Here is a 25,344-nt window from a genome sequence, read left to right on the forward strand (position 1 = left end):
ACATAGAACATATTGCACTCACACACAGACATATAGGATACACATAGAAAGCAAACGGAAATATAGAAAAGTAAACATGTGGGCTCCGCTGTATTTTTACCGTCCAGCCGAGGTAAACACAGAGGCGGCCCGTTATTCTCAGGCTGGGGAGGGCGAGGGGCAGGGTTAATGTCCCCCGCCTACCTCAGCCGAGAATATCGGCTGCAGCTGCCCCGGGACTGTCGCATGCATTATGCGGCAGTACCGGAGTGTCCCTGGTTCTTCTTGTTGCAGTGATGCGGTGGCAATCAAGGTAATGTAAGGAGTTAATGGCGGCGGATCGCCGCCACTAAGTCCAGGCTTGATCATGGCAGCGTCTATGAGACAGCTTACATGATCAACCCGTAAGTAAAGTGAAAACACCGAAAAATCCTTTAATTTAAATAAAACACAAAAAAGCTCCTGGTTCACCATTTTATTAACCCCCCCGAAACACACCACTCCGGCGTAATCCATGTCCTGCGATGCTTGCATCCAGCCGCGACTGACACACTACTGAATGCAGCCTCGCAGCGAGACAGCAGAGGTAACAACAGGGCATTTCCCACGGCCGGTAATATGAACTCACATTACCGCTCGGGAGAAATGCAGCGTGTGCTCACAGGGACTCTTATCTAGCTATCTCTCTGTCTATTTCTCTGTCTATCTCAGAATGAAATGACTTTTTTCCCAATGTGCTTTATTGCATTGAATGCAATAAAGCACATGTACCAACCCGCACGCTACAAAACCACGGCAATACCGCAAATACCGCAGCAAACCGCATGCGGTTTTTGGGTGCGGTTTGCCGCGGTTTTTTACCGCGGTGCGGTAATCTTTCAATGCCTGCGGAATTTTCTTGAGAAAATTCCATTTTCCAGAGCGCACAAAGCCTAAATCTACAGTACCAGTGTGATTTTCATAGGTGCTAATTTACCTATATCTTTGTCACCCCAAAAACAAATAGATGTTTTTAGACACACTCCCTGGATGCTTCCTCAGCGCAGATGTAGAGACCACAGTTTTATCTGCATATGATCGATGCCTTCAGCCCCTAGTAAGCTTACACCATTTCTCGCATTGGCTGCTATTACACAATGCAGCATAGGGCCGCCATGTTTCAGGTAAATGCGGCAGGGAAACATTTCTGTGCTAGATTACTCCTCCATGACCGAGGTCAGAATTACAGAAGGACCAGGCCGGGCAGGAAGAACTCAGTCAGGGGCTGAGGAGTTCAGGAATTACAGCAGTACAGTGCAACTGTATTGGCTTGAGAGCGTTCTGCAAGACAAGCAAAGCTTTCTAAAAATGTGTAACTTGGTTTAAGAGCAATGCTTTGCAATAAGAGCAAATACTCACCGCACACCTCCAGTTCCGTACTGTCACCGCGCCCTGACCCTCTCTGGAGGTAACTTCCTGTCCATATGCACTGTATACTGTATGCCTTTCTACAGTACAGTATATACTATATAGCATGTCTATCAATTTGCATTTGTGGATACTGAATTGTACTTTCATATTGAAAAAAATTCTACTGTTAGCTAACGTACAGTTTAATGTGTTTTATCTGCTTTTTACTGTACAGTATTATGTATTAGTGTACTGTAATAATTTCATATGAATACAGAACAATATATTCTATTACTGCAATAAGTTTGTATAAATACAGTAAATATTCTTGGGTTGTGGAACGATTTGTCTGTGTTTCAATTATTTCCTATGGGAAATTTCACTTTGATATAAGAGTAACTTGGTTTAAAGCTATGTGCCCACGCTGCGGAAAATGCGCGGAATTTGCCGCGATTTTTTCACGGAAATTCCGCGGATTTTTCAAAAATCTGCAGCACAGCAAGTGTCCAGCCATTTCTATGGCATTTGGGGACTGCTGTGCCCATGCTGCGGTTTGTTTCGCAGCGGAAATAATGCGGTATTTTCCTGCGGAAAAATCTGCAACATGTGAATTATTCCTGCAGATTTCTCCACAGGGTCCCATATACTTACCTGTCTTGATAGATACCGGAGTTACTTTCTTCCGGTGGAGCGCGGTGGATCCAGGAGCAGGAAGGAGGAGGTGGGCGGGGCCTGCACGAGCTCCGGTCATGTGACAGCCGGAGCTAGTTCAGACCCGCCCACCTTCTCCTGCAGACGCTGACAGAGTGACCCGGCCGCCGGAAAGCGAGGTGCTGCGTGATGGAGGCGAGTATGAACTCCCGATCACTGCAGCACTTGTTCTGCATTGAGGATGCAGTGCCGAAGCCATGGTACTGTATCCTCAATGCAGAATGCCCGCACCATATCTGCAGGACATTCCGCTGTATATCTGCAGCATGGAAACAGACAAAAGTTGTGGTGCGGTTTTCTGGGAGCTCCTGCGGAATGTCCTGCGGATATAACTGCAGGACACTGTCCCAGTGGGCACATAAGCACGCACTCCCGGAACCAATTATGCGCGTAATCCAAGGTTCCACTGTATTTGGTTCCCGAGACATCTCCAGTGTAGAGAAATAGATTGAAGCAGTTGTCAGCACATGGCGCATGAAGGCACGGACTAAACATCGCCGCTATCCATGCATTTTCTGCATTCCATCTGAATACTGTCATGTCATGTAACCTGGAGGAGGAAGATGAGCAGCGGAAACTGACGCGACTCCTCCAAGTTCATCTGGAGAATACATCACACAGACGTACATGCCAAGATACAGCTGAATGGAGGGAGCGGAGAAAGAAGAAGCCGAAAAAGTTCAATGAATGATCGGTCTACAACACAACAATGTGAGAAACCTAGCAAACCACGAAACCCCTCCACCGGCTGTAGTGGCCTGTATGTCCTGATGTTCAGCATTTGTACTTCTTGCGTTACTATCGTTATACCGGGACATACCTGGGCCCGGCCGACATCACGGAGCAGCTGGTCTCGGTGCAGAATTCAGTGATGGTCCCATACAGCATGTTAATCTGATTGAAGAAATCCACAGCTGAAGAGAAAGAAATAAGAATTAATGACATCAAATCCTGACAAGAGACTAAAAGGAAACGTCATTCAGGTCACAGCCGATCCTTCCTAATTACAACTAATGCAAGTATACCTCGAGGCTGCACATATTGTAATAGATGTGTCCGAAGTCTGAACATAGACCTCAAGATCATGGTCCCCAACATGGGACCTTCTCTACTAGACCGAGCAGAGCCAGGCGGATGAGCCTGTATTACCCATAATGATTGCTGAAGACTGGAGAAGTCTGGAGATTTGTGACTATGACCATAATATACAGACCAGAGTCCACAGATCGCTGTATGTATGCCGCCGCTACATCCTAGAATAATGCCGGTGAGAGGGACGACCTGGTGACCCACAAGGAACCGCCACCGGGACAAACCCATCCCAAAAAGTCACAATCATTTAGATTTTTTTGTTACTTGTTAGGTTAGTTTCACACTTGCGTTGGACGGCTTCCGTAGCATTGCGTTGTGTGACGGATGCAACAGATGCGTTGCATATAGTGGCACAACGCAATGCTACGGATCGTACAAAATAACGGAAAGCGTTATTTATTTTTTCTTCTTTACAGTACCGGCAGCCGACTATTGTGAACGATCAGCTGATCGCTCTTAATAGCCGGCGGCCGAGCGCTCTCACATGCCGGCGGACGAGCGCTCAGCTGAGCGCTATAACATGCCGGCGGCCGGGCGATCAGCTGAGTGCCCTGACATGCCGGCGGCCGAGCTCTCAGCTGAACGTTCGGCCACCGAGAAATAAAATAAAGTTTGTGATTTAAAAAAAAAAAAAAAAAAAAAAAAAAGAGAAGAACAGCATGCGCAGTGAAAAGTAAAGGTTTTCGCTGCTCAAAAATCCAGCGGATGAAACGCTGACACTTGTGTTACAGTGCGTCGTCCATACAAGTCTATGGAGACTAGTGCAGTGCGTTAACGGACTGCGTTATTCTCCATAGTGACTGACTGCGCTGAACGCAAGTGTAAAAGTAGCCTTAGCCGTGGTAACCTGTGAGTTATAATAATTTTTATCATTATTGCACCAACATATTCTGCAGCACTTTACAATTCAGAGGGGACATATAGACAATAGGAGACATTAAAGGGAATCTGTCATCAGGTTTTTGCTCCCCCTACTGAGAGCAGCATACTGTAGAGACAGAGACCCTGATTCCAGCAATGTGTCACTTATGGCGCTGCTTGCTGTCATTGCAATGCTTCTATGCTGCGGATCTAGCAGTTACACAGAGCTCATGAATATGCTGGACTACCTGGCAGCACGCCAAGTAGTCCTGTAATGATAATCTCCTGCTGATTAATCTGCGATTTTATCAAAACTACTAAGCATCCCAGTAAGTGACATAGCTGGAATCAGGATCTCTGCCTCTGCATTATGCTGCTCTCAGATTAGGTGGCAAAAACCTGGTGACAGATTCCCTTTAAAGGAGTAACAAAATTCATCAGTGTACGCTGTGAGCAGGTAAATCTATGAGGAAACAGGGGAGGCACAAAAGGAAAGTAGTATAAGGCTATGTGCGCACGGGAGATTAAACCTGCGGATTTATCTGCAGAAACTCCGCTGATTTTCCAGATAAATCCGCAGGTTTCAGCATGTACAGACACTCCCCATGTTATCCTATGGGACATGGGAAGTGCTGTGTCCATGCTGCGGATGTCCTGCAGCTGCACGTAATTGCATGTCAATTATTTCTCCGGAATTACCTGAGGAAATCCCGCCTCTCCACTACGGAGATAGAGGCCGGTACTTCCACAGGTAAGCCGCATGAATGTCCGCAGGTTAACCGCAGCTATTTCGCTGTACTACTGCAGCTAAAAATAGCTGCGGATTCTGGGGAGCAGCTGCGGGAAACCTGCGGACGTACCTGTGGATATATCTGCAGGTACAAAGTCCCGTGGGCACATAGCCTTAGTGCTTGTATTAAGAAAGGATGCTTCACCTATAGGCTCAATAATTAAAGCTGATGTCAAATACTTATTTTTTGTTTCTTTACTTTGCTTTACTATGGGCCTAAAAACTAACAGGCAGGGAGTTACTAGCTACCTGCCTGTTGTGCAGGCACCCATCTGGCTTATTTTCCGCTCTGCAGATGGAGCAGCACTGTGGGAAGCCGGCTGTCAATCACCACGACACCGGCAGCTGCGCCTCGTCGCCAGAGTAGCCCGGAAGAAGAGCTGCTCTGCTGATGTGGCGCAGCTGAATTGCCGGTAGGGGCGATCAATAACATCTCTGTGCCGGCACCGGGTACAACAGGCAGGTAGCCGCCTCTGTTCGTAACAGTCCTGGTCCACCCTTTAAAGTGAGATTAGAAAACTGGGCATCCAGCCCTTCCCTGACGCATCTCTCTGTATAAGGGTACTTTCACACTTGCGTTCAGCGCATTCTGTCACTATGGAGAATAGCGCAGCCCGTTTACGCACTGCGCTATTCTCCATAGGCTTGTATGGACGACGCACTGTAACGCAAGTGTCAGCGTTGCATCCACTGGACGACGCAGCGTCGTTATTTTGATGCTGCGTCGGGCGGAAAGAACGCAGCATGTAACTTTTTTTGAGCAGCGCAATCCGTAGGATTTCACTGCGCATGCTTTTTTTTTTTTAATCACAAACTTTATTTGGTCTCTTGGCGGCCGAACGGTCAGCTGAGCGCCCGGCCACCGGCATGCGAGAGCGCTCAGCTGATCGTTTACAATAGTCTGCTGCCGATAAAACTGTAAAGAAGAAAAAAAAAAAATAAAGCTTTCCGTTGTTTTGTACGATCCGTTGTGCCATTATATGCAACGCATCCGTTGCATCCGTCACACAACGCAATGCTACGGAAGCCGTTCAACGCAAGTGTGAAACTAGCATAAGGCTATGTGCGCACGTTGCGTATTTGCATGCAGTTACGCTGCGATCTGCACCGCAGCGTAACTGCATGCGTCCTGCGTCCCCTGCATAATCTATGAAGATTATGCAGGAGACGTGCGCACGTGGCGTCTTAGAGCGCAGCGCTTCAGCTGCTGCCCGAAGCGCGCGTTCTAAGAAGTGACATGTCACTTCTTTCCTGCGCTCTGCATGCAGGTCCCGCTCTGTCTATGGGAGGGGCTGCAGTCAGAGCGCATGAAATAGTTTTTTTTTTTCATTACGGACCGTTTCTGCAGCAATTTGAAGCACACGTGTGCTGTTCAAATCGCTGCAGAAATTTCTGCAGGGACAGTACGCAACGTGTGCACACATAGCCTGTTTCCTTTATGAGCTACAGAGATTCTGAGAAATGTTGAGGGCAGGAAACAATCGCCTGTCATTAGCTTAGAAATTCCTCAGCAGAATATGACTATGCGCACGCAACGGATTTTAGTTGGATTCCAAAGAGGAAACCACCTGAAAAGAAAAAAAAAAAACAAAAAAAACCCACACATTCAAAAGCATGGACACATGGAGAAGACCGTTTTTCCATAGAAATGCACATGATCACACGTCATAACCAATTCTAAAACTGCCGAGCAGTTAAAAAGAAGAGAACCGTCCATACTTTTGGCGTTTTCCACTCTGAAGACGTTTTGCACTTTTCAATACAAGTCACTGGGAAATCTCACAAGACGACGACTGGACTGTTGGAGCGATTCTCCGTTTTTGCTTACACAAAAAATGCTAGCAGCGTCTTCATTACTCAATGGAGTGAAAACATGACCGGAAACACAAAAAACAAACTTCACAAAGACCATGGGGAATCTTCCAAAATTCACCACTTTCCTGTACAGTTTTCCTGAAGAGCATTAGTGTACAACAGGCAGCATTCGGCAATACAGCGGAACCTTGGATTAAGAGTAACTTGGCTTGAGAGCGTTTTGCAAGACAAGCAAAGCTTTTTACAAATTTGTAACTTTGTTTAAGAGCAATGATTTGCAATAAGAGCAAATACTCCCCGTGCACACTCCGGATCCGTCCTTTCACCGTGCTCTGACCCGCTCTGGTGGTAACTTCCTGTACATATGTGCTGTATACAATATACCATATGTATAGTATATACTATATGTCTATCAGTTTGCATTTGTGGATACAGTATTGTACTTTCTTATTGATAAGTGCAGCACATTGCTTGTATTGTACCTCTCACACCAACAATTCCATTGTACGCTAAAGGGCAGTTTAATTTGCTTTATATATTTTACTGTATTAGTGTACTGTAATTTTAGATGAATACTGTACATTATTTTGTATTACTGTAATAAGTCTGTATAAATACAGTAAATATTTTTGGGTTGTGGAACGAATTGTCTGTGTTTCAATTATTTCCTATGGGAAAATTTGCTTTGATTTAAAGAGTAACTTGGTTTAAGAGCGCACTCCCGGAACCAATTATGCTCGTAATCCAAGGTTCCACTGTATACCTATTGTGAGAGGGCAGCGGGACAAGTCCTGGATGGAGTATGTGGGTCACTGAGGTGCATAGCCTCAGTGATGTTGAACCCAGAGAGAATGCTCAAGCGCTAATATTTGAGAGGTTTATTTAAAGGGAAACAAACAAGGTTTTTTTCCCCCTATAAACTAAAGAGGACTCTGCAATCAAGACTCTGATTTATCAGCGAAATGCATCACTTTAATCAGCGTCCTAGCGTCATTATGGCACTGCCTTTAGTTTATAGAGAAAAAACCTGGTGGCTGGTTCCCTTTCATGGGCCTGGAGTTTGGAAACGACTGAAGAGCTGGGTGGGCCTGGTCATTACCTTATGTCCAAATCCAGGCTTTGCAGGTGATTAAGGCTAGTTTCACACTTGCGTTCAGCGCATTCCGTCACTATGGAGAATAGCGCAGTCCGTTAACGGGCTGCGCTATTCTCCATAGAGTTGTATGGACGACGCACTGTAACGCAAGTGTCTGCGTTGCATCCGCTGGACGACGCAGCGTCGTTATTTTGACGCTGCATCGGGCGAATGGAACGCTGCACGTAGCGTTTTTCTGCGCTTGGCGGAGTGTCAAAAAAAACGCAACCTGCAGGAATCCGTTAGGCGTCTTTTTATAATGGACGCCTATGGTGGCGGATTCCGTTAGAATGCGTCATTTGACGGATTCCGTTAACGCAGCTGTCTTTACACAACTGCGCATGCCCAGATGTGTAAAGTCAAGGGAAAAAAACTACAACGGATTGCGTTATCTTGTACGATCCGCAGCATTGCGTTGTGCCACTTTATGGAACGCATCCGTTGCATGCGTCACACAACGCAATGCTACGGATCCCGTCCAACGCAAGTGTGAAACTAACCTTAGAAGGCAGCTGAGCTGCCACAGAAGGTGTCTGGGAGGTGAGAACACCTCTGGTAAAGGTCTGTGTGAGGCTAGTCTATGCTGGAGACTGAGCCTAGGGCTAAAATCGGAGGAACGAACTGTTTATCTTTGTTTATGTTCTGCCCTTTGTGCTGAAGAAAGGCGGTTTTGTTTTTATGAGCTGTGACGGTTTTGGACTGTTAATAAACGCTCACTGTTTTGAACACAAGAATCGGATCCCTGTGTGCGCACTAGTGTCTACCAGAGAGCAACACCCCAATATGCCGCGCCCCAGGGCCTGCAGAGGAGCTGATCAGACCCGGGCGTCCGGTTCTCAGAGTCTGTGTCAGTGGTGGCCAGTGCCCAATTCCATGACCCGAGGAGCCGCTTGTCCGTGACGCCACTTGCGGTATGCAGCAATGTGTAGAAGCCACCGCTGCACAATATCTCACCACTGGGGCTGATTGTATAGGGCAGTTAGGATGTTATCACTCTCCACAAGTACAGCGGTGCCCCAGGGGAGGATGTTGATAGTTGTAGAAGTATGACAGTTTGTGATGCAGCAGTAATGGAGACCACACAGGGACTGAAGGATAACCGGTTCTTTACTCACACAGGTGGTATGCTGCAACCTGGTGCTGGTTGCGGGGTCCCGGGTTCCCTCTGTCCAGTGCTGGTCCTGTGGCTCCGTTGGCTCTCTCTAGCACCTAGTAATTGGGGGTCCCCGTGGCGTGATGCTGTTTGGGGTCTCTCCCTGATTCTTGCTCTCCTGCTGCTGCTGGCCCGTATGACAGGTGGTGTGAACCGATGCGGGACCAGACCTTTGTGTCGCTCCCTGGTTCGCTCTCTGCCACTGTCCCCGACACTCTGGTGGTGATGAACCGTGAAAGTCCCCGTCACCTGCAGACTTGCCAGATGGGCCTGAAACTCCCACCTGGCCTAGGGCTCTGTACCCTGCCGTGCCTTGGGCCCTGGAGTTCCTGTTACTCGACTCCATGGCGACCACTCCTTATGCGCCAACTAAGACCACCTCAGGCCCTGGCAGTGGACCCGAGCCTCCACACATACATCCGTCCTTCACTCCTCCTGAGCCTCCACACACACATCCGTCCTCCACACACACATCCGTCCTCCACTCCTCCTGAGCCTCCACACATACATCCGTCCTCCACTCCTCCTGAGCCTCCACACATACAGCCGTCCTCCACTCCTGAGCCTCCACACATACATCCGTCCTTCACTCCTCCTGAGCCTCCACACACACATCCGTCCTCCACACATACATCCGTCCTCCACTCCTCCTGAGCCTCCACACACACATCCGTCCTCCACCCATACATCCGTCCTCCACTCCTCCTGAGCCTCCACACATACATCCGTCCTCCACTCCTCCTGAGCCTCCACACATACAGCCGTCCTCCACTCCTCCTGAGCCTCCACACATACATCCGTCCTCCACTCCTCCTGAGCCTCCACCCATACATCCGTCCTCCACTCCTCCTGAGCCTCCACACATACAGCCGTCCTCCACTCCTCCTGAGCCTCCACACATACAGCCGTCCTCCACTCCTCCTCCTCGTTACTAAAAAAAACCTTATTTTTTTTAACTGACTCTGACCACTCCCCTCCCTGGGCTTCCAGTTCCTGGATTGGGCAGGTCCCAGCCAATGGGCAGCGACCCCTCTAAACTCGTTGCTAACCTGTTGCCTGGGAAGTGTACAATTTGAATGTCGGTTGCCAGCGCTGAACTCCAGGAGCCGAGGATTTTGTTGTTTCTTAGCAACACCTGACACCATAGGTTGCGGGGTGCTGCATATATGCCCAGGGGTGTCAGACCAGAGGCCTGTGAGACAAATCCAACCCGTTACATCATGTTGTGGCCCGTGAGCTGGTTGCCAGTAAACCCCGGGTGCTTTTCTTGGCCTTCCATAGCATCTGGCGGTAAAACACTGGCCGAGATTTTTTTTAATAATCTGCAAATGCGCTAAAGAGCCTGCCACGGTAGATGCTAGAATGTATGGGCCCCTGGTAGGTGTGACGTCATTTCCGTCCAGTGTGTGGTCTGTGTCACCTCCAGTCAAGAGCGCAGCGCATGATACTACGAAGTAGCTGGGACTCCGGAGAGACGTGACGTGCGCTCCCCATCTGCAGCCCTCGCTCACTGCATCAATGAGAAGGAGCAGATGAAAAAGAGCAAAGGGTGGTGGGACTTGTGGGGTCTATACTGATGCGGGTACATCTGTGGTTTGTTTAGAGGGGGGGGGGTGTTATACAATGCTGGGGATCCATACAGTGCGATTTTGAGGGTCTATAATCAGGGCTGTGGAGTCGGAGTCGGAGTCGTGGAGTCGGAGTCGGAGTCGGAGCTCATTTTGGTGGAGTCGGAGTCGGAGTCGGTATAAAATGCACCGACTCCGACTCCTAAAATATATAATAAATTGGGGACAGGAGTGCAATGCAGAATGTGCTGAATATTTTACTAAATAACAACATTTAGTATAATGCTTATATTTAAGTGAAAAATTTATTGTAGTACAATGTGAACATCAGACATTTAATTGTTTTTATGATACAATAATCAAGATATTTGGATAGAACATAAAATATTTATTGGAATACAACTTTAGAACACAAAAAAACTAATAAATTGTAAATATGTAATATATATAATATATATATATATATATACAGTGTATATACACACACACAAGATATATATGTAATCTACTGTATATTACATAGTGTATTACATATTTACAATTTATTACAGTTTTTTGTGTTCTAAAGTTGTATTCCAATAAATATATTTTATGTTCTATCCAAATATCTTGATTATTGTATCATAAAAATTATTAAATGTCTGATGTTCACATACACATATTCATGTACTACAATAAATTTTTCACCTAACTATAAGCAATATATGTAGGAGTCGGAGTCGGAGCCGGAGTCGGAGTCGGAGCCGGAGTCGGTGCAAGAGAATTTGAGGAGTCGGAGTCGGAGTCGAAGGTTTGGCTTACCGACTCCACAGCCCTGTCTATAATGCCGTGGGGATATCTGTGGTGAGAAATATTGGGGGGGGGTGGGGGTGAGATGGGGGTGGTGTACAATGTTGTGCTGATGTCTTTGGTGGGTATTGGGGTGTACAATTCCGGGGGGGGGAGAAGAGAGTTTGTGGTATGATTTACACCTCAGGGACAGCTGTTGTATTGCCCTAATACCCTCGGCACAGCTGTTGGATAGCCCTTGGCCAGTTTGTGCATTGTAGTCCTTGTTGCATGGAGAAGGCAGCCATAATGCTGATGTGGCGCATGCTAAAAACTAGTTTGGCTCCCCTGCCATACAGTATCTACCAATATAGATAGGTTCTTGTTTAATGTCTAATTAGTCAGAACTTTACTGCCAAGAAATTGCAGTGAGACGCAGAGGTTTTCATGGCCCTATACAAAAGTGCAGCAGTTTTTGTGGTAACCATGGCAATAAACAGTGATGTTACCACAACGTATGATAAACTGCTTGTGAGGCCGGCAGTGTGCTCAGTGGTGACTCTGTGGGCGGTGTACTCGGGGTGCCGGAACCAGTCAGTTATAACCTGCAAGAGGGAGCGAGACAAAAGCGCGCTCCCTGAGGCTGACGTCATGCTGCCACACCAATGGTTACCACAGCAACGTGACATCATTATGACATCACTGAAACTTTCTAACCAATAGAGGAGGCGCATGAACAGCAGCAATGTCACCCCCCCACCCCCCCACCCCGGCCTCCAATACAGACTTAGATATAATCTGCAGAGAAAACAACAGTACAGCCTCAGAAAAAAACAAAAATACAGGAAAATCAGTTACTAAAAAATAAATATGGATTTGGGCATGTGTGACAGTCTTCTAGCTATTAGAGTACTGGTTGTGTGTGTAGGGGTCTGACTAGTGGCTGTCTTGCAGCTTGGTGCATAAGCATCCGGTGTAGCAAACCGCTATGAAGAGCGGGTCTGCCGATGGGACATTTCTGGGTGGCCCCACACAGAAGAGCAGATCTGGATGGGGTAAGGTGGGAACCCCTGGATCTTGGTATACTTTGGTGTGATTTCTGTGGAAAAGCTTTGCCTGTCATTATACCAGTAATGGGGTCTCTGGGGGTCACTGCTGTGAGGGGGTGGAGCTGGATGTGGCTCTCGAAGGCTGGGGACCTCAGCTGTGGGGAGCAGATGCTGGTCTGGCTAATATCTCTAGTTATGCTTCAGGGCTCTTGGACTTCTAGGCTGACGGCCTACAGGGGGCGCTACTTGGGAGTTTTCTGCCTTCTGGAGGGGAGCTAATCTGCAGACCTTTCCCTAGATAAGATCACTGGTGAGAATACACAGCTCAATACAGCCCAAAGAATCCTTCATAAGAAGGGAATATTCTGGTCCCAAAGGGATGAAAATTCTTCAGAAACAGAGGCTAAAGGGAGGCCGGACCCTGGACCTGACATTATACGACGGAAGGACACAGACAGCAGCTAACAATGAGGGGCTTCTACAGGAATTCAGGGGATATTATTAGCCGGCTTCTTAATTACTCTAGTAAGCTTGAGTAAACGCCGCAGCATGTCAGAGTAGGCTGCTTTCACACATCCGGTTTTTCCTGCGCGGCACATTCCGGCTCTTTGCAGAAAAAACGCAACCTTTTTTTTGCCGCCGGTTGCTGTTTTTCCGCATAGACTTTCATTAGTGCTGGATTGTGCCGCATGGCCTTGCGTTCGGTCCGGTTTTTGCCGGATGCAGAATATTTAGCCGATGCGGCGGCCGGATGGAACATTGCCTGGCACGTTTTTTTGTCCGGCAAAAAAAAAAAAAAAAAACGCATTCGGCCGGATGCGGCGCTTTTTCCATTGCATGCCTATGGACACCGGATGCGGCAAAAACCACATCCGGCCGCCGCATGTGTTTTTTTTGCCCTGCACATGCTCAGTAGCCTGCTGCAACCGACAAAAACCGGACAGGCCGCATGTAAAAACTTATGCAAAGGATGCGTTTTTTCGCCGCATCCGTTACATAGGTTTTAGAGCCGGATTTAGCCGCACTGCTAAAACCAGATGTGTGAAAGCAGCCTTACATGTGATACATGCTGATATATGCTGCCCGAGGATCAGCGATTTCCCTTTAACTCCTTCACCCCGGCCACGAAAACACCCTAATGACCGGGCCATTTTTGCAATTCTGACCAGTGTCACTTTGACAGGTTATAACTCTGGAACACTTCAACGGATCCCGGCGATTCTGACTTTGTTTTTTCGTGACATATTGTACCTCATGATAGTGGTAAATTTAGGCCAATATTTTTTGCATTTGTAAAAATTTCGGAAATTTGGCGAAAATTTTGCAATTTTTAAAACTTTGAAATTTTATGCATATAAGGCTGTTCACACGTTGCGTTTTTTACCGCGGAAATACATAATTACTTACCGGTAATGTGTTTTTTCTGAACCCATGACAGCACCACGAGAGAGGGGATCCGCCCTTCAAGGACAGGAAACCTCCAGGATAAAAAGGGGCGGTACCTCTCCCCGCATCAGTTGGTTTACAGAGCATGAAAGGACCTCCGGAGGAAACAACCTTATAACATAACCAGCACCAACATGAACCCCGTGCAGCTAAAAAACAGCCAATTATCCACATGCAGGGAGGGAATGTAAGGGTGCTGTCATGGGTTCAGAAAAAACACATTACCGGTAAGTAATTACGTATTTTTCCAGCACCCATGACAGCACCACGAGAGAATTACATAGATAGAGGAATAAGCCAAGGGGGGGAAAAATCACAGAACCGAGCTCCCCAGGTGAAGCCAGCAAGGATAACTTATAGTGCCTATAGCGAGTGAAAGGAGAAGATCACGTGGCCCCTGACAAGCTGCTCAATGGTGACATACGATCTTGCAGCCCAGGAGATGTCATTGCCCTTGTGCAGGGAACTTTCAGACCTACAGGCACATACCTACCACAAGCCGAGCAGACGAAGAAGTGGCTGCGCAGATCCACCCACCAAGTGGATTTAGAAGCCTTGAGCGTCTAGCTATCACCCTGAAAGAAAACAAACCGGACCTGCCTCTGCTGCAGACAGATATTCCATAAGGAACCGCTAATGTCCAGCAAATGGCCCCCCCCTCCCCTTCCTGATCTTGCCGACTATCCCAAAGGATGGAAGAACAATTCCCTTTTGAATTAAGAAAACATGACGTACTATCAGGAGGCAAGGAGGGGCAGGTTTCAGGACACCTTATCCTTGAAAGCTGAGTAATGGTGGAACTAAGATAGGGGCTGGAAGTCACTAACCCTACAAGCCGATGTGACGGTGTCAGGAAGTCTGTTTCAGAGGCAGAGTAGTTAATAACATGGACTCCAAGGGATCAATGGGGCTTTGTCCGGGCAGATAGAAAGAGAATAAGGCCCCAAGGGGGCAAGACACATTGCGCAGAGGGCTAGACCATACCCGAATGAACCGGGAGGCCAGCGGACTCCAGACTGGACACAATAGTACCAGGTAGCAAGGGCCCATATTAGAACTCTTGGTGAACGCAATGACAGACCCAGTGTCAACCCCTTCCGGAAAAACTCTAAGATTACCGCAACAGTCGTCGGTCCATCAGGGCTCACCCTTGGAAGACAAGAATATTGTCCAGGCCCCTTTTTTTTTTTTTTTCAACCGGCTTACTACTCCGAAGAAGAGTAGGGACAAGAACAAGAGAAAACCCTGAGTCGTAAGGTGACCTTTCAAAAAAGACCACACGGTAAGATGCACCGACAAGAGCCATATGAGTGCAGCAACTGCCAGCAACCAGCTCCCTCTGTCCCCCAGCTGTCAACACGGATCGGTTACCGTGTACATAGCAGTCTGCAAGAACGGAGTCAAACCCATAACGTTATAGGAGCCATGTTGCTAATGCGGAGGCCAACCCACACCAAGGGTCTCCAACACCAGGCCCGCAGGCCACATGCAACCATGGAAGCTGTTTCCAGCAGCACGGGGACAGCCGTATTCCACCGGAGGGGGTGAAGCCTTCAGTTCATCTCACTGCAGCCGAGTCTCAGCACACAGCCGGTGTCTCTTCCGGGAGGTGACGTCAGCTGAGCGTCATGCGAGAACCCAGAGAAGATCCCGCGCCTGCGCGCACACACACACACACCATGTGGCAGCGGCCATCCTCAAGATGGCGTCCCCCGTTGTCTCTCCTGCCCAATCACCCAGAGTGGCCGGGCAGATACTTGTGAGGCCCTGAAGCACACTGTGGGACACCACCACTGACCTCTAGGCCGGTAAGACAGCATCACTGCTCCTGCAGCATTGGAGCGTGGGAGACACTGACAATCACAGGCATAGCACACAGCCGGTGTCTCTTCCGGGAGGTGACGTCAGCTGAGCGTCATGCGAGAACCCAGAGAAGATCCCGCGCCTGCGCGCACACACACACACACCATGTGGCAGCGGCCATCCTCAAGATGGCGTCCCCCGTTGTCTCTCCTGCCCAATCACCCAGAGTGGCCGGGCAGATACTTGTGAGGCCCTGAAGCACACTGTGGGACACCACCACTGACCTCTAGGCCGGTAAGACAGCATCACTGCTCCTGCAGCATTGGAGCGTGGGAGACACTGACAATCACAGGCATAGCCCCCCGTGGGCTGCTGTGGCGAGTCCTCAGACTTGCTGCTGGTAGGCTCCGCCACTCCCAGGTGAGGCCAAAGAAACAGGTACATCCCCCGTGGGCCTGCAGCCACGAGGACGCCACCGCAGGGAAGCGCCGCAGCAGCCACGAGGACGCCACCGCAGGGAAGCGCAGCAGCAGCCACGAGGACGCCACCGCAGGGAAGCGCAGCAGCAGCCACGAGGACGCTACCGCAGGGAAGCGCAAAAGCAGCCACGAGGACGCCACCTCAGGGAAATGCAAAAGCAGCCACCTCCATCACAGCCCCTGGCGCCGGTGGTAAGGAGAGGGGGGGGGGGGCGGGAGGGAGCCCACGCGCAGACGGAACCCCCGTGGGTTTGTTGTGGTGGGAGAGCACTTGCGGCCGACCAACCCTTACCTGGTCCCCGCAGGCTCCACACCACGTCCTCGCGCCTGGAATCTGTCCTGGCGTCACCGGAGGATGGTGTGCCGCACGCAGGCCCGACCCCCGTGGGTCCGCTGCGGCAGCTCCACGGCACCTCAGCCGACCGCAGCAAGACCCATGCCGCTGCCAGAGCCAGCCGGCTGGGCGCCGGTTTTGAATCTTCGGCCCAACAGGACCATCCTGGATCTCTGGAGGCTCCCTGTTCAGGGACAGGAAACCAACTGATGCGGGGAGAGGTACCGCCCCTTTTTATCCTGGAGGTTTCCTGTCCTTGAAGGGCGGATCCCCTCTCTCGTGGTGCTGTCATGGGTGCTGGAAAAACACTGCGTTTAGAACCGCAGCATTTCAGTGGCAAATTGCATGCGTTCAGCTTTCCCAGCAAAGTCTATGAGAATGCCGAAAAATCAGTGCACACGCTGCGTTTCTAAACGCAGCGTTTTGGATGCCAAAAATCGGTGCAGAAAGAAAAGCAGCATGTCACTTTTGTGCGTTGTAGCTGCGTTCTCCCCCCCATTGAAATCAATGATGTGGGTCAGAACGCAGCTACACCGCAGTTCACTGCATTTTTGTTGCGGTCCGCATGCTTTATCGGCATACAGAACGCAGGCATTTACCTGGAAGTGAGGTCAAGAGGTTTCCTGTTGACCTCACTTCCTGGCAAAGTTCAGGAAAGCCCCCGGTGTCGCCAAAGTGCCCGCCCCGACCCCCCCTCCCGAAAATCCAACATGGCCGCGCGCACAGCAGCGCACCGGCCGCCCTACTCCTCTGTTTCTGTCGCATGTGCAATAACACATGCGACAGAAAACTGCTCCCCAGGCCCTGCCAGGTCACCCCCTATTCCCCCCGGTGTCCTCAGGTAACCCCCGTACCTGTCACAGCGCTGATCCCCCGCGGCCCCCTCCTCCTTCCCAGTGCGCCGGTCACATGTGCCGAGCAGCTGATGGCTTCCTGTGTTCAGTGTGAGCTGCGCTGGCTGCTGCTGCTCGGCACTGTGCAGCTGTGACCTGGGGAGAGTGGGTGCAGATTCTTTGCACCCACTCTCCTCAAATGGAGGGTCTGCACTACTAGAAAATGGGGGACACGTTCCCTGAGCGTGCCCCCCATATTCTAGAAGGTCCAGAGGCGACGTGGGACGTCAAAAATGGATACTGCAGACCCAATTTTTTTTCTTTTCAATAAATTGGTGAAAGAGGAAAGGTTTTGTGGGGAGTGTTTTTTGAAATAAATTTTTTTTTGGTTGTCAATTTTTTTGCTATTACTGTCAATTAGTTATGTCTGGTATCAAATAGACGCCGTGACATCACTAATTGCAGGGCTTGATGCCAGGTGACATTACACATCTGGTATCAACCACATTTATTACCCAGTTTGCCACCGCACCAGGGCGCGGGATGAGTTGGGGCGAAGCGCCAGGATTGGCGCATCTAATGGATGCGCCACTTCTGGGGCGGCTGTGGCCTGCTATTTTTAGGCTGGGAAGAGTCCAATAATCATGGCTCTTCCCATCCTGAGAATACCAGACCCCAGCTGTCAGCTTCACCTTGGCTGGTGATCTAATTTGGGGGGGACCCCACGTTTTGTTTTTTTTTTTAAATTATTTATAAATAAAAAAAAACAAAAAACAGCTTGGGGAGCCCTCCAAATTGATCACCAGACAAGATGAAGCTGTCAGCTGTGGTTTGCAGGCTACAGCTGTCTGCTTTACCCTGACTGGCTATCAAAAATAGGGGGGACCCCACGTCATTTATTTTAATTTTTTTTTTTTGGGCTAAATACAAGGCTAGGCACCCTTTAGTGCCACATGAAAGGCACTAAAGGGCGCCAGCTTAGAATATGCAGGGGGGGTGGGACGTGTAATATATATATATATATATATATATATATAGGCTGTGTGCTCACATTCAGGGTTTGCAGCGTTATGGGCGCAGAGTGTTTTCCCTGCGTCCATAACGCTGCGTTGTGCAGTAGAAGCACAGTGGAAGGAATTTTAGAAATCCCGTGCCCACTGTGCTTCTTTTCTCCGCAGCATACACTGACGTGTGGTGCAGCTTCCTGAGCCTCAGCATGTCAATTTACGCTGCGGAGACAAGAGTGTTCTCTGCATGTAGAATAGAGCAAGTCCACAGCAGCCTGAACCCAAATCGTGGGCATGGGCAGCTGCGTTCTCCCGTGGACAACATTCATCTCTGCAAGGAAGGCTGGCACTGTGTACTGGATGTACTGTGGCACGGTCACTGGATCATGTGGTCAAAAACGCACCTGAAGAAAACGCACACGTTTTTGATGCGTTTGTTCCAAAACGCAGTGTTTACAATTCTCCCCTCTGCCAGAGGGTGCGTTTTTTTCCGCGCTGAAAAAAACGCAACGTGTGCACATGGCCTAAATCTGAGAGATCTGTCACACAAAATAGTTGCTAAATAAAAATTTCCCACATGTCTACTTTACATCAGCGCAATTTTCAAAACAATTTTTTTTCGTTAGGAAGTTAGAAGGGGTCAAAGATCATCAGCAATTTCTCATTTTTCCAACAAAATTTACAAAACCATTTTTTCTTTAGGGACCACATCACATTTGAGGTGACAGAGGCCTAGGCAACAGAATATACCCAAAAGTGACCCCATTCTAAAAACTGCACCCCTCACAGTGCTCAAAACCAAATAAGAAGTTTATTAACCCTTTAGGTGCTTCAAAGGAACCAAAGTCATGTGGAAGGAAAAAAAAAAATGCAAAATGTTACTTTTTTTTTTTTTAAAACACAAAAATGTTACTTTAGCTATAAAACTTTATATTTTTACAAGGGAGAAAAGAGAAAATGCACCATAAAAGTTATGGTGCATTTTCTCCTGAGTACAACAATACCCCATAAGTGGTAAAAAAATCAATCGCTTGGGCGCACGGGCAGAGCTCGAAAGGGAAGGAGCGCCATTCGAATTTTTGAACGCAAAATTAGCTGGACTCATTAGCGGACGCCATGTCGGGTTTGGAGACCCCTTGAGGTGCTTAAACAATGGAGCTCCCCCCAAGTGACCCCATTTTGGAAACTAGACCCCTCAAGAATGTATCTAGGATGTTTGGCCTTTTGAACCCCTGGGGGCTTCACAGAAGTTGATAACGTTGAGCCGTGAAAATATATATATTTTTTTTTAACCACAAAACTTACTTGAACAGGTAGCTTTTTTTTTTTCACAAGGGTATAAGGAAAAAAAAATGCACCATAAAACGTATTGTGCAATTTCTCCTGAGTGCACAGATACCCCATATGTGGTGGAAAGTAATTATTTGGGCGCATAGCGGGGCTCAGAAGGGAAGGAGCGCAATTTGACAGCAAAATTGGTTAGAATCATTAGCGGACGTTATGTTGCATAACGGAGACCCCCTGAGGTGCCTAAACAATTGAGCTCCCCCATAAGTGACCCCATTTTGGAAACTAGACCCCTCAAGGAATTTATCTAGATGTTTGGTGAGCCCCCAGGTGCTCCACAGAAGTTGATAATGTTGAGCCATGAATACATATTTATTTTTTCTACCACAAAACTGTTGCTTGAACAGGGTTCACAAGGGTATCAGGGAAAATGCACCATAAAATTTATTGTGAGTACACATACCCCATAAGTGGTGGAAAGTAATTGGGCGCATGGTGGGGTTCAGAAGAGAAGGAGAGCCATTTTACTTTTCAAACGCAGACGCCGTGCAGTGATGTGCATCACTGATCGGCCGCTGCAGGACGCACGGACGGATGAGATACAAAAAGCGGCAGGGATACGGAGAAAAAAAAAAAAAGTCACGCCGAAAATTGAGCAGGGATGCCGATCCGTTATGAGCATCCCTGATCAGCGCTCGGCCGCGCTGCAGGACGCACATACGCACGAGGTGCAAAAACAACGCAAGATACAGACAAAAAAAAAAGTCCCACCGAAAATTGACAACGGACGCAGATACGTTATCTACATCATTGATCAGCACTCGGCACAGATGGGTGAGGTGTAAAAACTGATATGGGATACAGGGGGAAGAATAAAAAAAAAAAAAAAAAAAAATTATACTCACAGGACCCAGAGGATTAGCAAGAGGATCACTGACCAGAGGAACTGCAGGAGGAACAAGAAGGCAGAAAGTGGACAGCTTATTACAGGAGAGCAGCAGGCATCAAGTTGGACAGCTCATCAGAAGACACAGTAAGGACCCAGCGATGGAGGCAGATGTGAGTGGGCCAGTGAAGACCTCGGACGACCCAGTGAAGGCAGGTAGAGGACATTGGAGAGGGAGAGCAGATGGAGAGGGGGGAGACCGGAGAAGCAGCAGCAAGGAAGAAGAATAGAGATCGCCGCAGGGGCACATTGGCACAGGCCGGGGCCATCACGGGAGCGCGCAGGGGCCATCAGGGGGAGCACGCAATACTCACAGGGAGCAGGAGCGACGATCGGGTGGCGTCAGCGGCGTGGTACTACAAGTACCAGCCGGGACACACAGCAGACATGCTGGGAGTGGGCTCCCCAGACCAACACAAGCGTGGGGAGGGCAGTCACCTCCAGATCAGACCGCCCCACTGCACGCTGATTGGAGTGATTGCGGGTCATAGCACGATCGCTCCAATCAGTGCTGCAGGGGCTGGGGGGTGCCATGTTTGACCTTCAGCTATGATCTGCTGCAGCAGCTCATAGCAGGATCTCACAGAATCTCACTGGTTCAGGCATTGTTTTAGCTGAAACCAGTGCGATCAATGTGGTTGGCGGTTCAGATTTGAACAGCCAATCACAACGATCGTCAATGGGGTTGGCGATGCCAACGGGGCAACGTCAATGGGGTTGGCATTGCTATGGCCACAGCAATCAAATGAACTTTAAGCAGTAAAGTTACGTAAAAATAGGATGTAACTTTTTTTATTATTATAGCACCATTTATTACATGGAGCTTCTCAAGTGAAGAGGGTATACGTACAACAATCATCATCAACAGTACAAAACAGACTGGTATAGGAGGAGAGAGGACCCTGCCCGCGAGGGCTCACAGTCTATAGGGAATGGGTGATGGTACAATAACTTTACTGCCCGCGGTCGTGAAGGGGTTACACGTGCTTGCACATGCTTTTGTTCAGCAATGGAGTCTTGCATGGTGAGCATGCATACAGGTCAAGTGCATTGCATATTTTCTTCTAAACAATAGTACCTGCTGATTCCAGGTCTTTCTGTAGCTCTCCACAGAAGGACCTTGGCTCTTGGACAACTCTTGTGATAATTCTTTTCACTCTTCTGTCTGAAATCTGGAGCACCTGGTTATTGTCAGTTTATGGTGAAATTAGGTTTCTCCTACTTCCAGACTATGGCCCCAACAGGGCTCACTCGAACCTTCTGTACTTTAGAAATTCTTCTATAACCGATTTAAGGGGGGTGGGGGTTAAGGTTAGGCCCACCCCTGCATTTGTACGCGGCACACCATTTTCTCCTGCATTGTTTGGTTTTGCTACCAGGTGGCAGGGCTGCAGCACAGTCTTCTGACACCTGGATAGGCAGGGAGGAGTAAAAACGTGAAAAATAGTTGCTCGTTGACACGTCGCTCTTTTTCAAAATATTGTTGCTGCTGCAGGTATGATGTTCGTCGTTCCTGCGGCAGCACACATCGCTATGTGTGACACCGCAGGAACGACGAACATCTCCTTACCTGCGTCCATCGGCAATGAGGAAGGAGGTGGGCGGCATGTTCCGGCCGCTCATCTCCGCCCCTCCTCTGATATTGGACGGCTGCCGTGTGACAGGGAAGGTAAGTCCGTGTGACGGGTGTAAGTGATGTTGTGCGCCACGGGCAGTGATTTGCTCATGTTGCACAACCGACGGGGGCGGGTACACTCGCTAGGGATATTGATATCGCAGCGTGTAAAGTACCCTTAAAAGCAGGATAGGAATATAAATAGGAAGGGTAGGGTTTAGACAGGAGGAGAGTCCCCAGAATGAAGTAGCTGTAACCGTTCCAGAATGAGAATGTGGACCCTATGGGTCAAGCCTGCGACCGGGTACGCGGGATTCGGAAACAGATTGTTCCAACTGCGTCCCCCAGGAGAGGGGTATACTCTACGATCGGGGTCGTCATCTGGATTCCTGAAGCGTACACCCAAAAAAATAGTCTGCGATACTGAGGTCAGTTGCACCCTCAAGCGGTATGGTATGCTGATCGTGACCAGGTCAGTGGTACAGAGGAGGATAACGCTAAAGCCCCCCCCCCCCTTCTACTGTAAGTGCAAGAATCCCTGTGGGTGGGAAGAAGTAACCTAGGAGATTACATGATCCAATGCATTCCAAAATGAAGTACAGCAGAGGACTGAGGGGCCTGGGGTTGGAGCCCAGGTGCCAGGCTGCCACTAAAAGTAAATGTATATCTGATATAGAAAGAACCACCATGGGTGGAAAGCCGGTGCTGTGAGTGACGGACCAAAGATGTACTGGAGACTGAAACGCATGCCAATAAAGTTGGACTGCTGGTTTACTGTTAAAACTGATCTTGGACTCTATTTCTTATTTGATGTGTGCCGCATGAGATAGGTATCGGAGTCTGGTCCTGTGAGTGGTTTGGTGATGGGGAGGAAAGGGGTTAACTGCAGGGTATGCTCAGCTCTGTAGTTCCTCGAGCTGCCCTGAGGCCTGCCCCGTACCAACCCTCACACCGATGCCATCAGTATGTTTTGCAATAACACAGTTACAAAGGCCTTGAGACAGCTCACTGGTTTTACCCATCATGAGATGTTTCTTGTGTGGCATGAAACACCTGTTTATATGCCATGTTGAACCACTTGAAATATAATTAGTGGCAGCATTGCATTCTAATTATTGATAAATCTCAGCTGTTGTCATGACTTTCAATGGCTTTTTGCACCCCTGTTCAATACTTTACACTTCACTAAATATATGGACTTCTATGGTTGATTTTTTTGCCTGTGTGGATTGGATGTGTTGTTATTGAAATCTGGTGAGGAATACATGTCAATAGCACCTTTAAAATACCTATATATTATATAAGGCTCCAGATATATGGCTCTCATGACTTATGCCTACGGACATGCCCCAGGGAATCCTGTTAGCTATGCCACCATAAACATTATCACTACATAAAAAAAAGCTCATATCTAAAAACATTGAATACTCAAGCAAGTAACGTGAATGAGATAAAAGCAAAAGCTGGTCAAGTTCTGACCTGGTGAGACATGCTCTTTAAATCCTCTAATGCTGCCAACCAGCTGTCATCTAAGACGCAGTTCACACATTGGTCAAAATAAACCACAAAATAGCTGGATCCACACGACAGATAGCACTGGTGTCATTTTGTGCACATGGCCTAATGCATTTATCGAATGATACCTGCTCCTAACGCTATAATGCTTAAGGCCCAGTCACACACGACTTACCAGCGATCCCGAAAACGATGCGAGCTGATAGGGATCGCAGGTAAGTCACTGGGAGGTCGCAGGTGAGATGTCACAGTCAGACCTTACCAACGATGCAGGAATGATACAGGTCGCAGTAGTGACCTGTATAACGATCTCAGCAGTCACTGGGACCCTGTCACACAGTGTCAAACACAGCAATGTGTCCTGCCCAGAAGGACATCGCCTTTGAAGAAAATGGCCTGGACCATTCTGCAACGATCGGCGACCTCACAGCAGAGGCCTTATCACTAGTAGATGTCACACATAATGAGATCGCTAACGGGATCGCTACTGCGTCACAGAAACCGTGACTCAGCTGCGATCTCGCTAGCGATCTCGTTATGTGCCACAGTACCTTTACACAGTGAGGCTCTGTGATAACTACACAATCAAAAACCCCCATAACACAGTAGGGGATTTATGGATTTCACATAAAAATCCCTGTATGGCCATATTAACACTGGAGATATGGCGGTACTGTAGGCGCACATAGCAGGCTAGGGGCAGTCTACTGGAGACTTGTACAGCCCGGACACACAATACGGGCCTGTCTGCTTGATCAGGGTCCTGCGGATTTAGTCCCCCATCTCTAATAATATGGTTCAGAGTCAAATCACAGCCCTGCTCTGACATCAATACTTTCCTAAAGAACGAAAATAAAAAAAAAAAAAATCTCACCAGCGACCATCAGACAAAATCCACGTCTTTTGAGGTGACATTCTAGGGTTGTTAGACTGGGTCGCTCCGTGGAGCACAGGGTCCGCTCTGTGATCACACCCCCCGATAGTACACAGACACTGCAATTAAAATTCCCTATAGATTTCACATAAAAATATGTGTATGTCCAAATAAAAAACGCAGAGGTGCGATAGAGGCACAGAGCCGGCATTATTGGAGACTTGTAGCACACTGATTAGTTATGTGCAACAGATTTTAGGATGTGGGTAAAAAAAAAAAAACCCCACAATGCTTTCTAAAAGACCCAAACAAAAGCAAAAATCTCAGAAGTGATGATCACAAAAAATCCAACCACCCTGGAGCCAGCGCTCAGTGATGCTCTACAGGGGATATCCAGCCTCACAGCTCTACATACGAAGGGCGCGGTGTAGGCAGCCGCCAAAACACGTGTGACGCAAGACAACCCCTCTAAACTGAGACTAGGACGCAGACTAAGAAACTGGGGGCCAACGAGTAGGGTCTCCTAACGGTAAAACACAGACTGAAGCCCCCCGCCCAGTCACAGTCCACATGCCATACACTCACTGTTCACAGCAATCCACTCATTCAGGTCCTCTCCATCTGGTAACATCACCGCCTGCCGGAGGTTCCCGCTGCCCAGCGTGGCCTCCGCATGTTTCAGCAGCTCGTACTGATGAGATCCTTCCGGGATGTTCTTCTTGGGCTTGAAGGTTTTTGAAGATCGATTACCACTGAGGAACGAAATGAGGTCACGTTATACAAGGGCAATAATAATGTCAGAAGAAGCCGTGTCCTCGCACTCTTGTCGCTCCACCCCCGCAGTGCTCGCCTCTCCACTCCCCCTCAACCCCCATGGTCACGCTCTCCCCCCCAC

The 25,344-nt window shown here is 48.6% G+C and overlaps 1 protein-coding gene across 1 annotated transcript in view; it reads right to left on the bottom strand.

Annotated features, from left to right (window-relative positions):
- The window catches only part of LOC142302695 (MOB kinase activator 1A), a 79,629-nt gene that overhangs the window by 40,731 nt on the left and 13,554 nt on the right, over nucleotides 1-25,344 (bottom strand). The window contains exons 2-3 of the mRNA XM_075343803.1: nucleotides 25,035-25,201; nucleotides 2,900-2,993 (exon numbers count right to left, since the gene is read on the bottom strand). Of these exons, the coding sequence (XP_075199918.1) occupies nucleotides 2,900-2,993; nucleotides 25,035-25,201 (261 nt within the window). The remainder of the gene's footprint in view (nucleotides 1-2,899; nucleotides 2,994-25,034; nucleotides 25,202-25,344) is intronic.

This window comes from Anomaloglossus baeobatrachus, chromosome 4 (genome assembly GCF_048569485.1).
Source record: "Anomaloglossus baeobatrachus isolate aAnoBae1 chromosome 4, aAnoBae1.hap1, whole genome shotgun sequence".
Taxonomy (NCBI): domain Eukaryota; kingdom Metazoa; phylum Chordata; class Amphibia; order Anura; family Aromobatidae; genus Anomaloglossus; species Anomaloglossus baeobatrachus.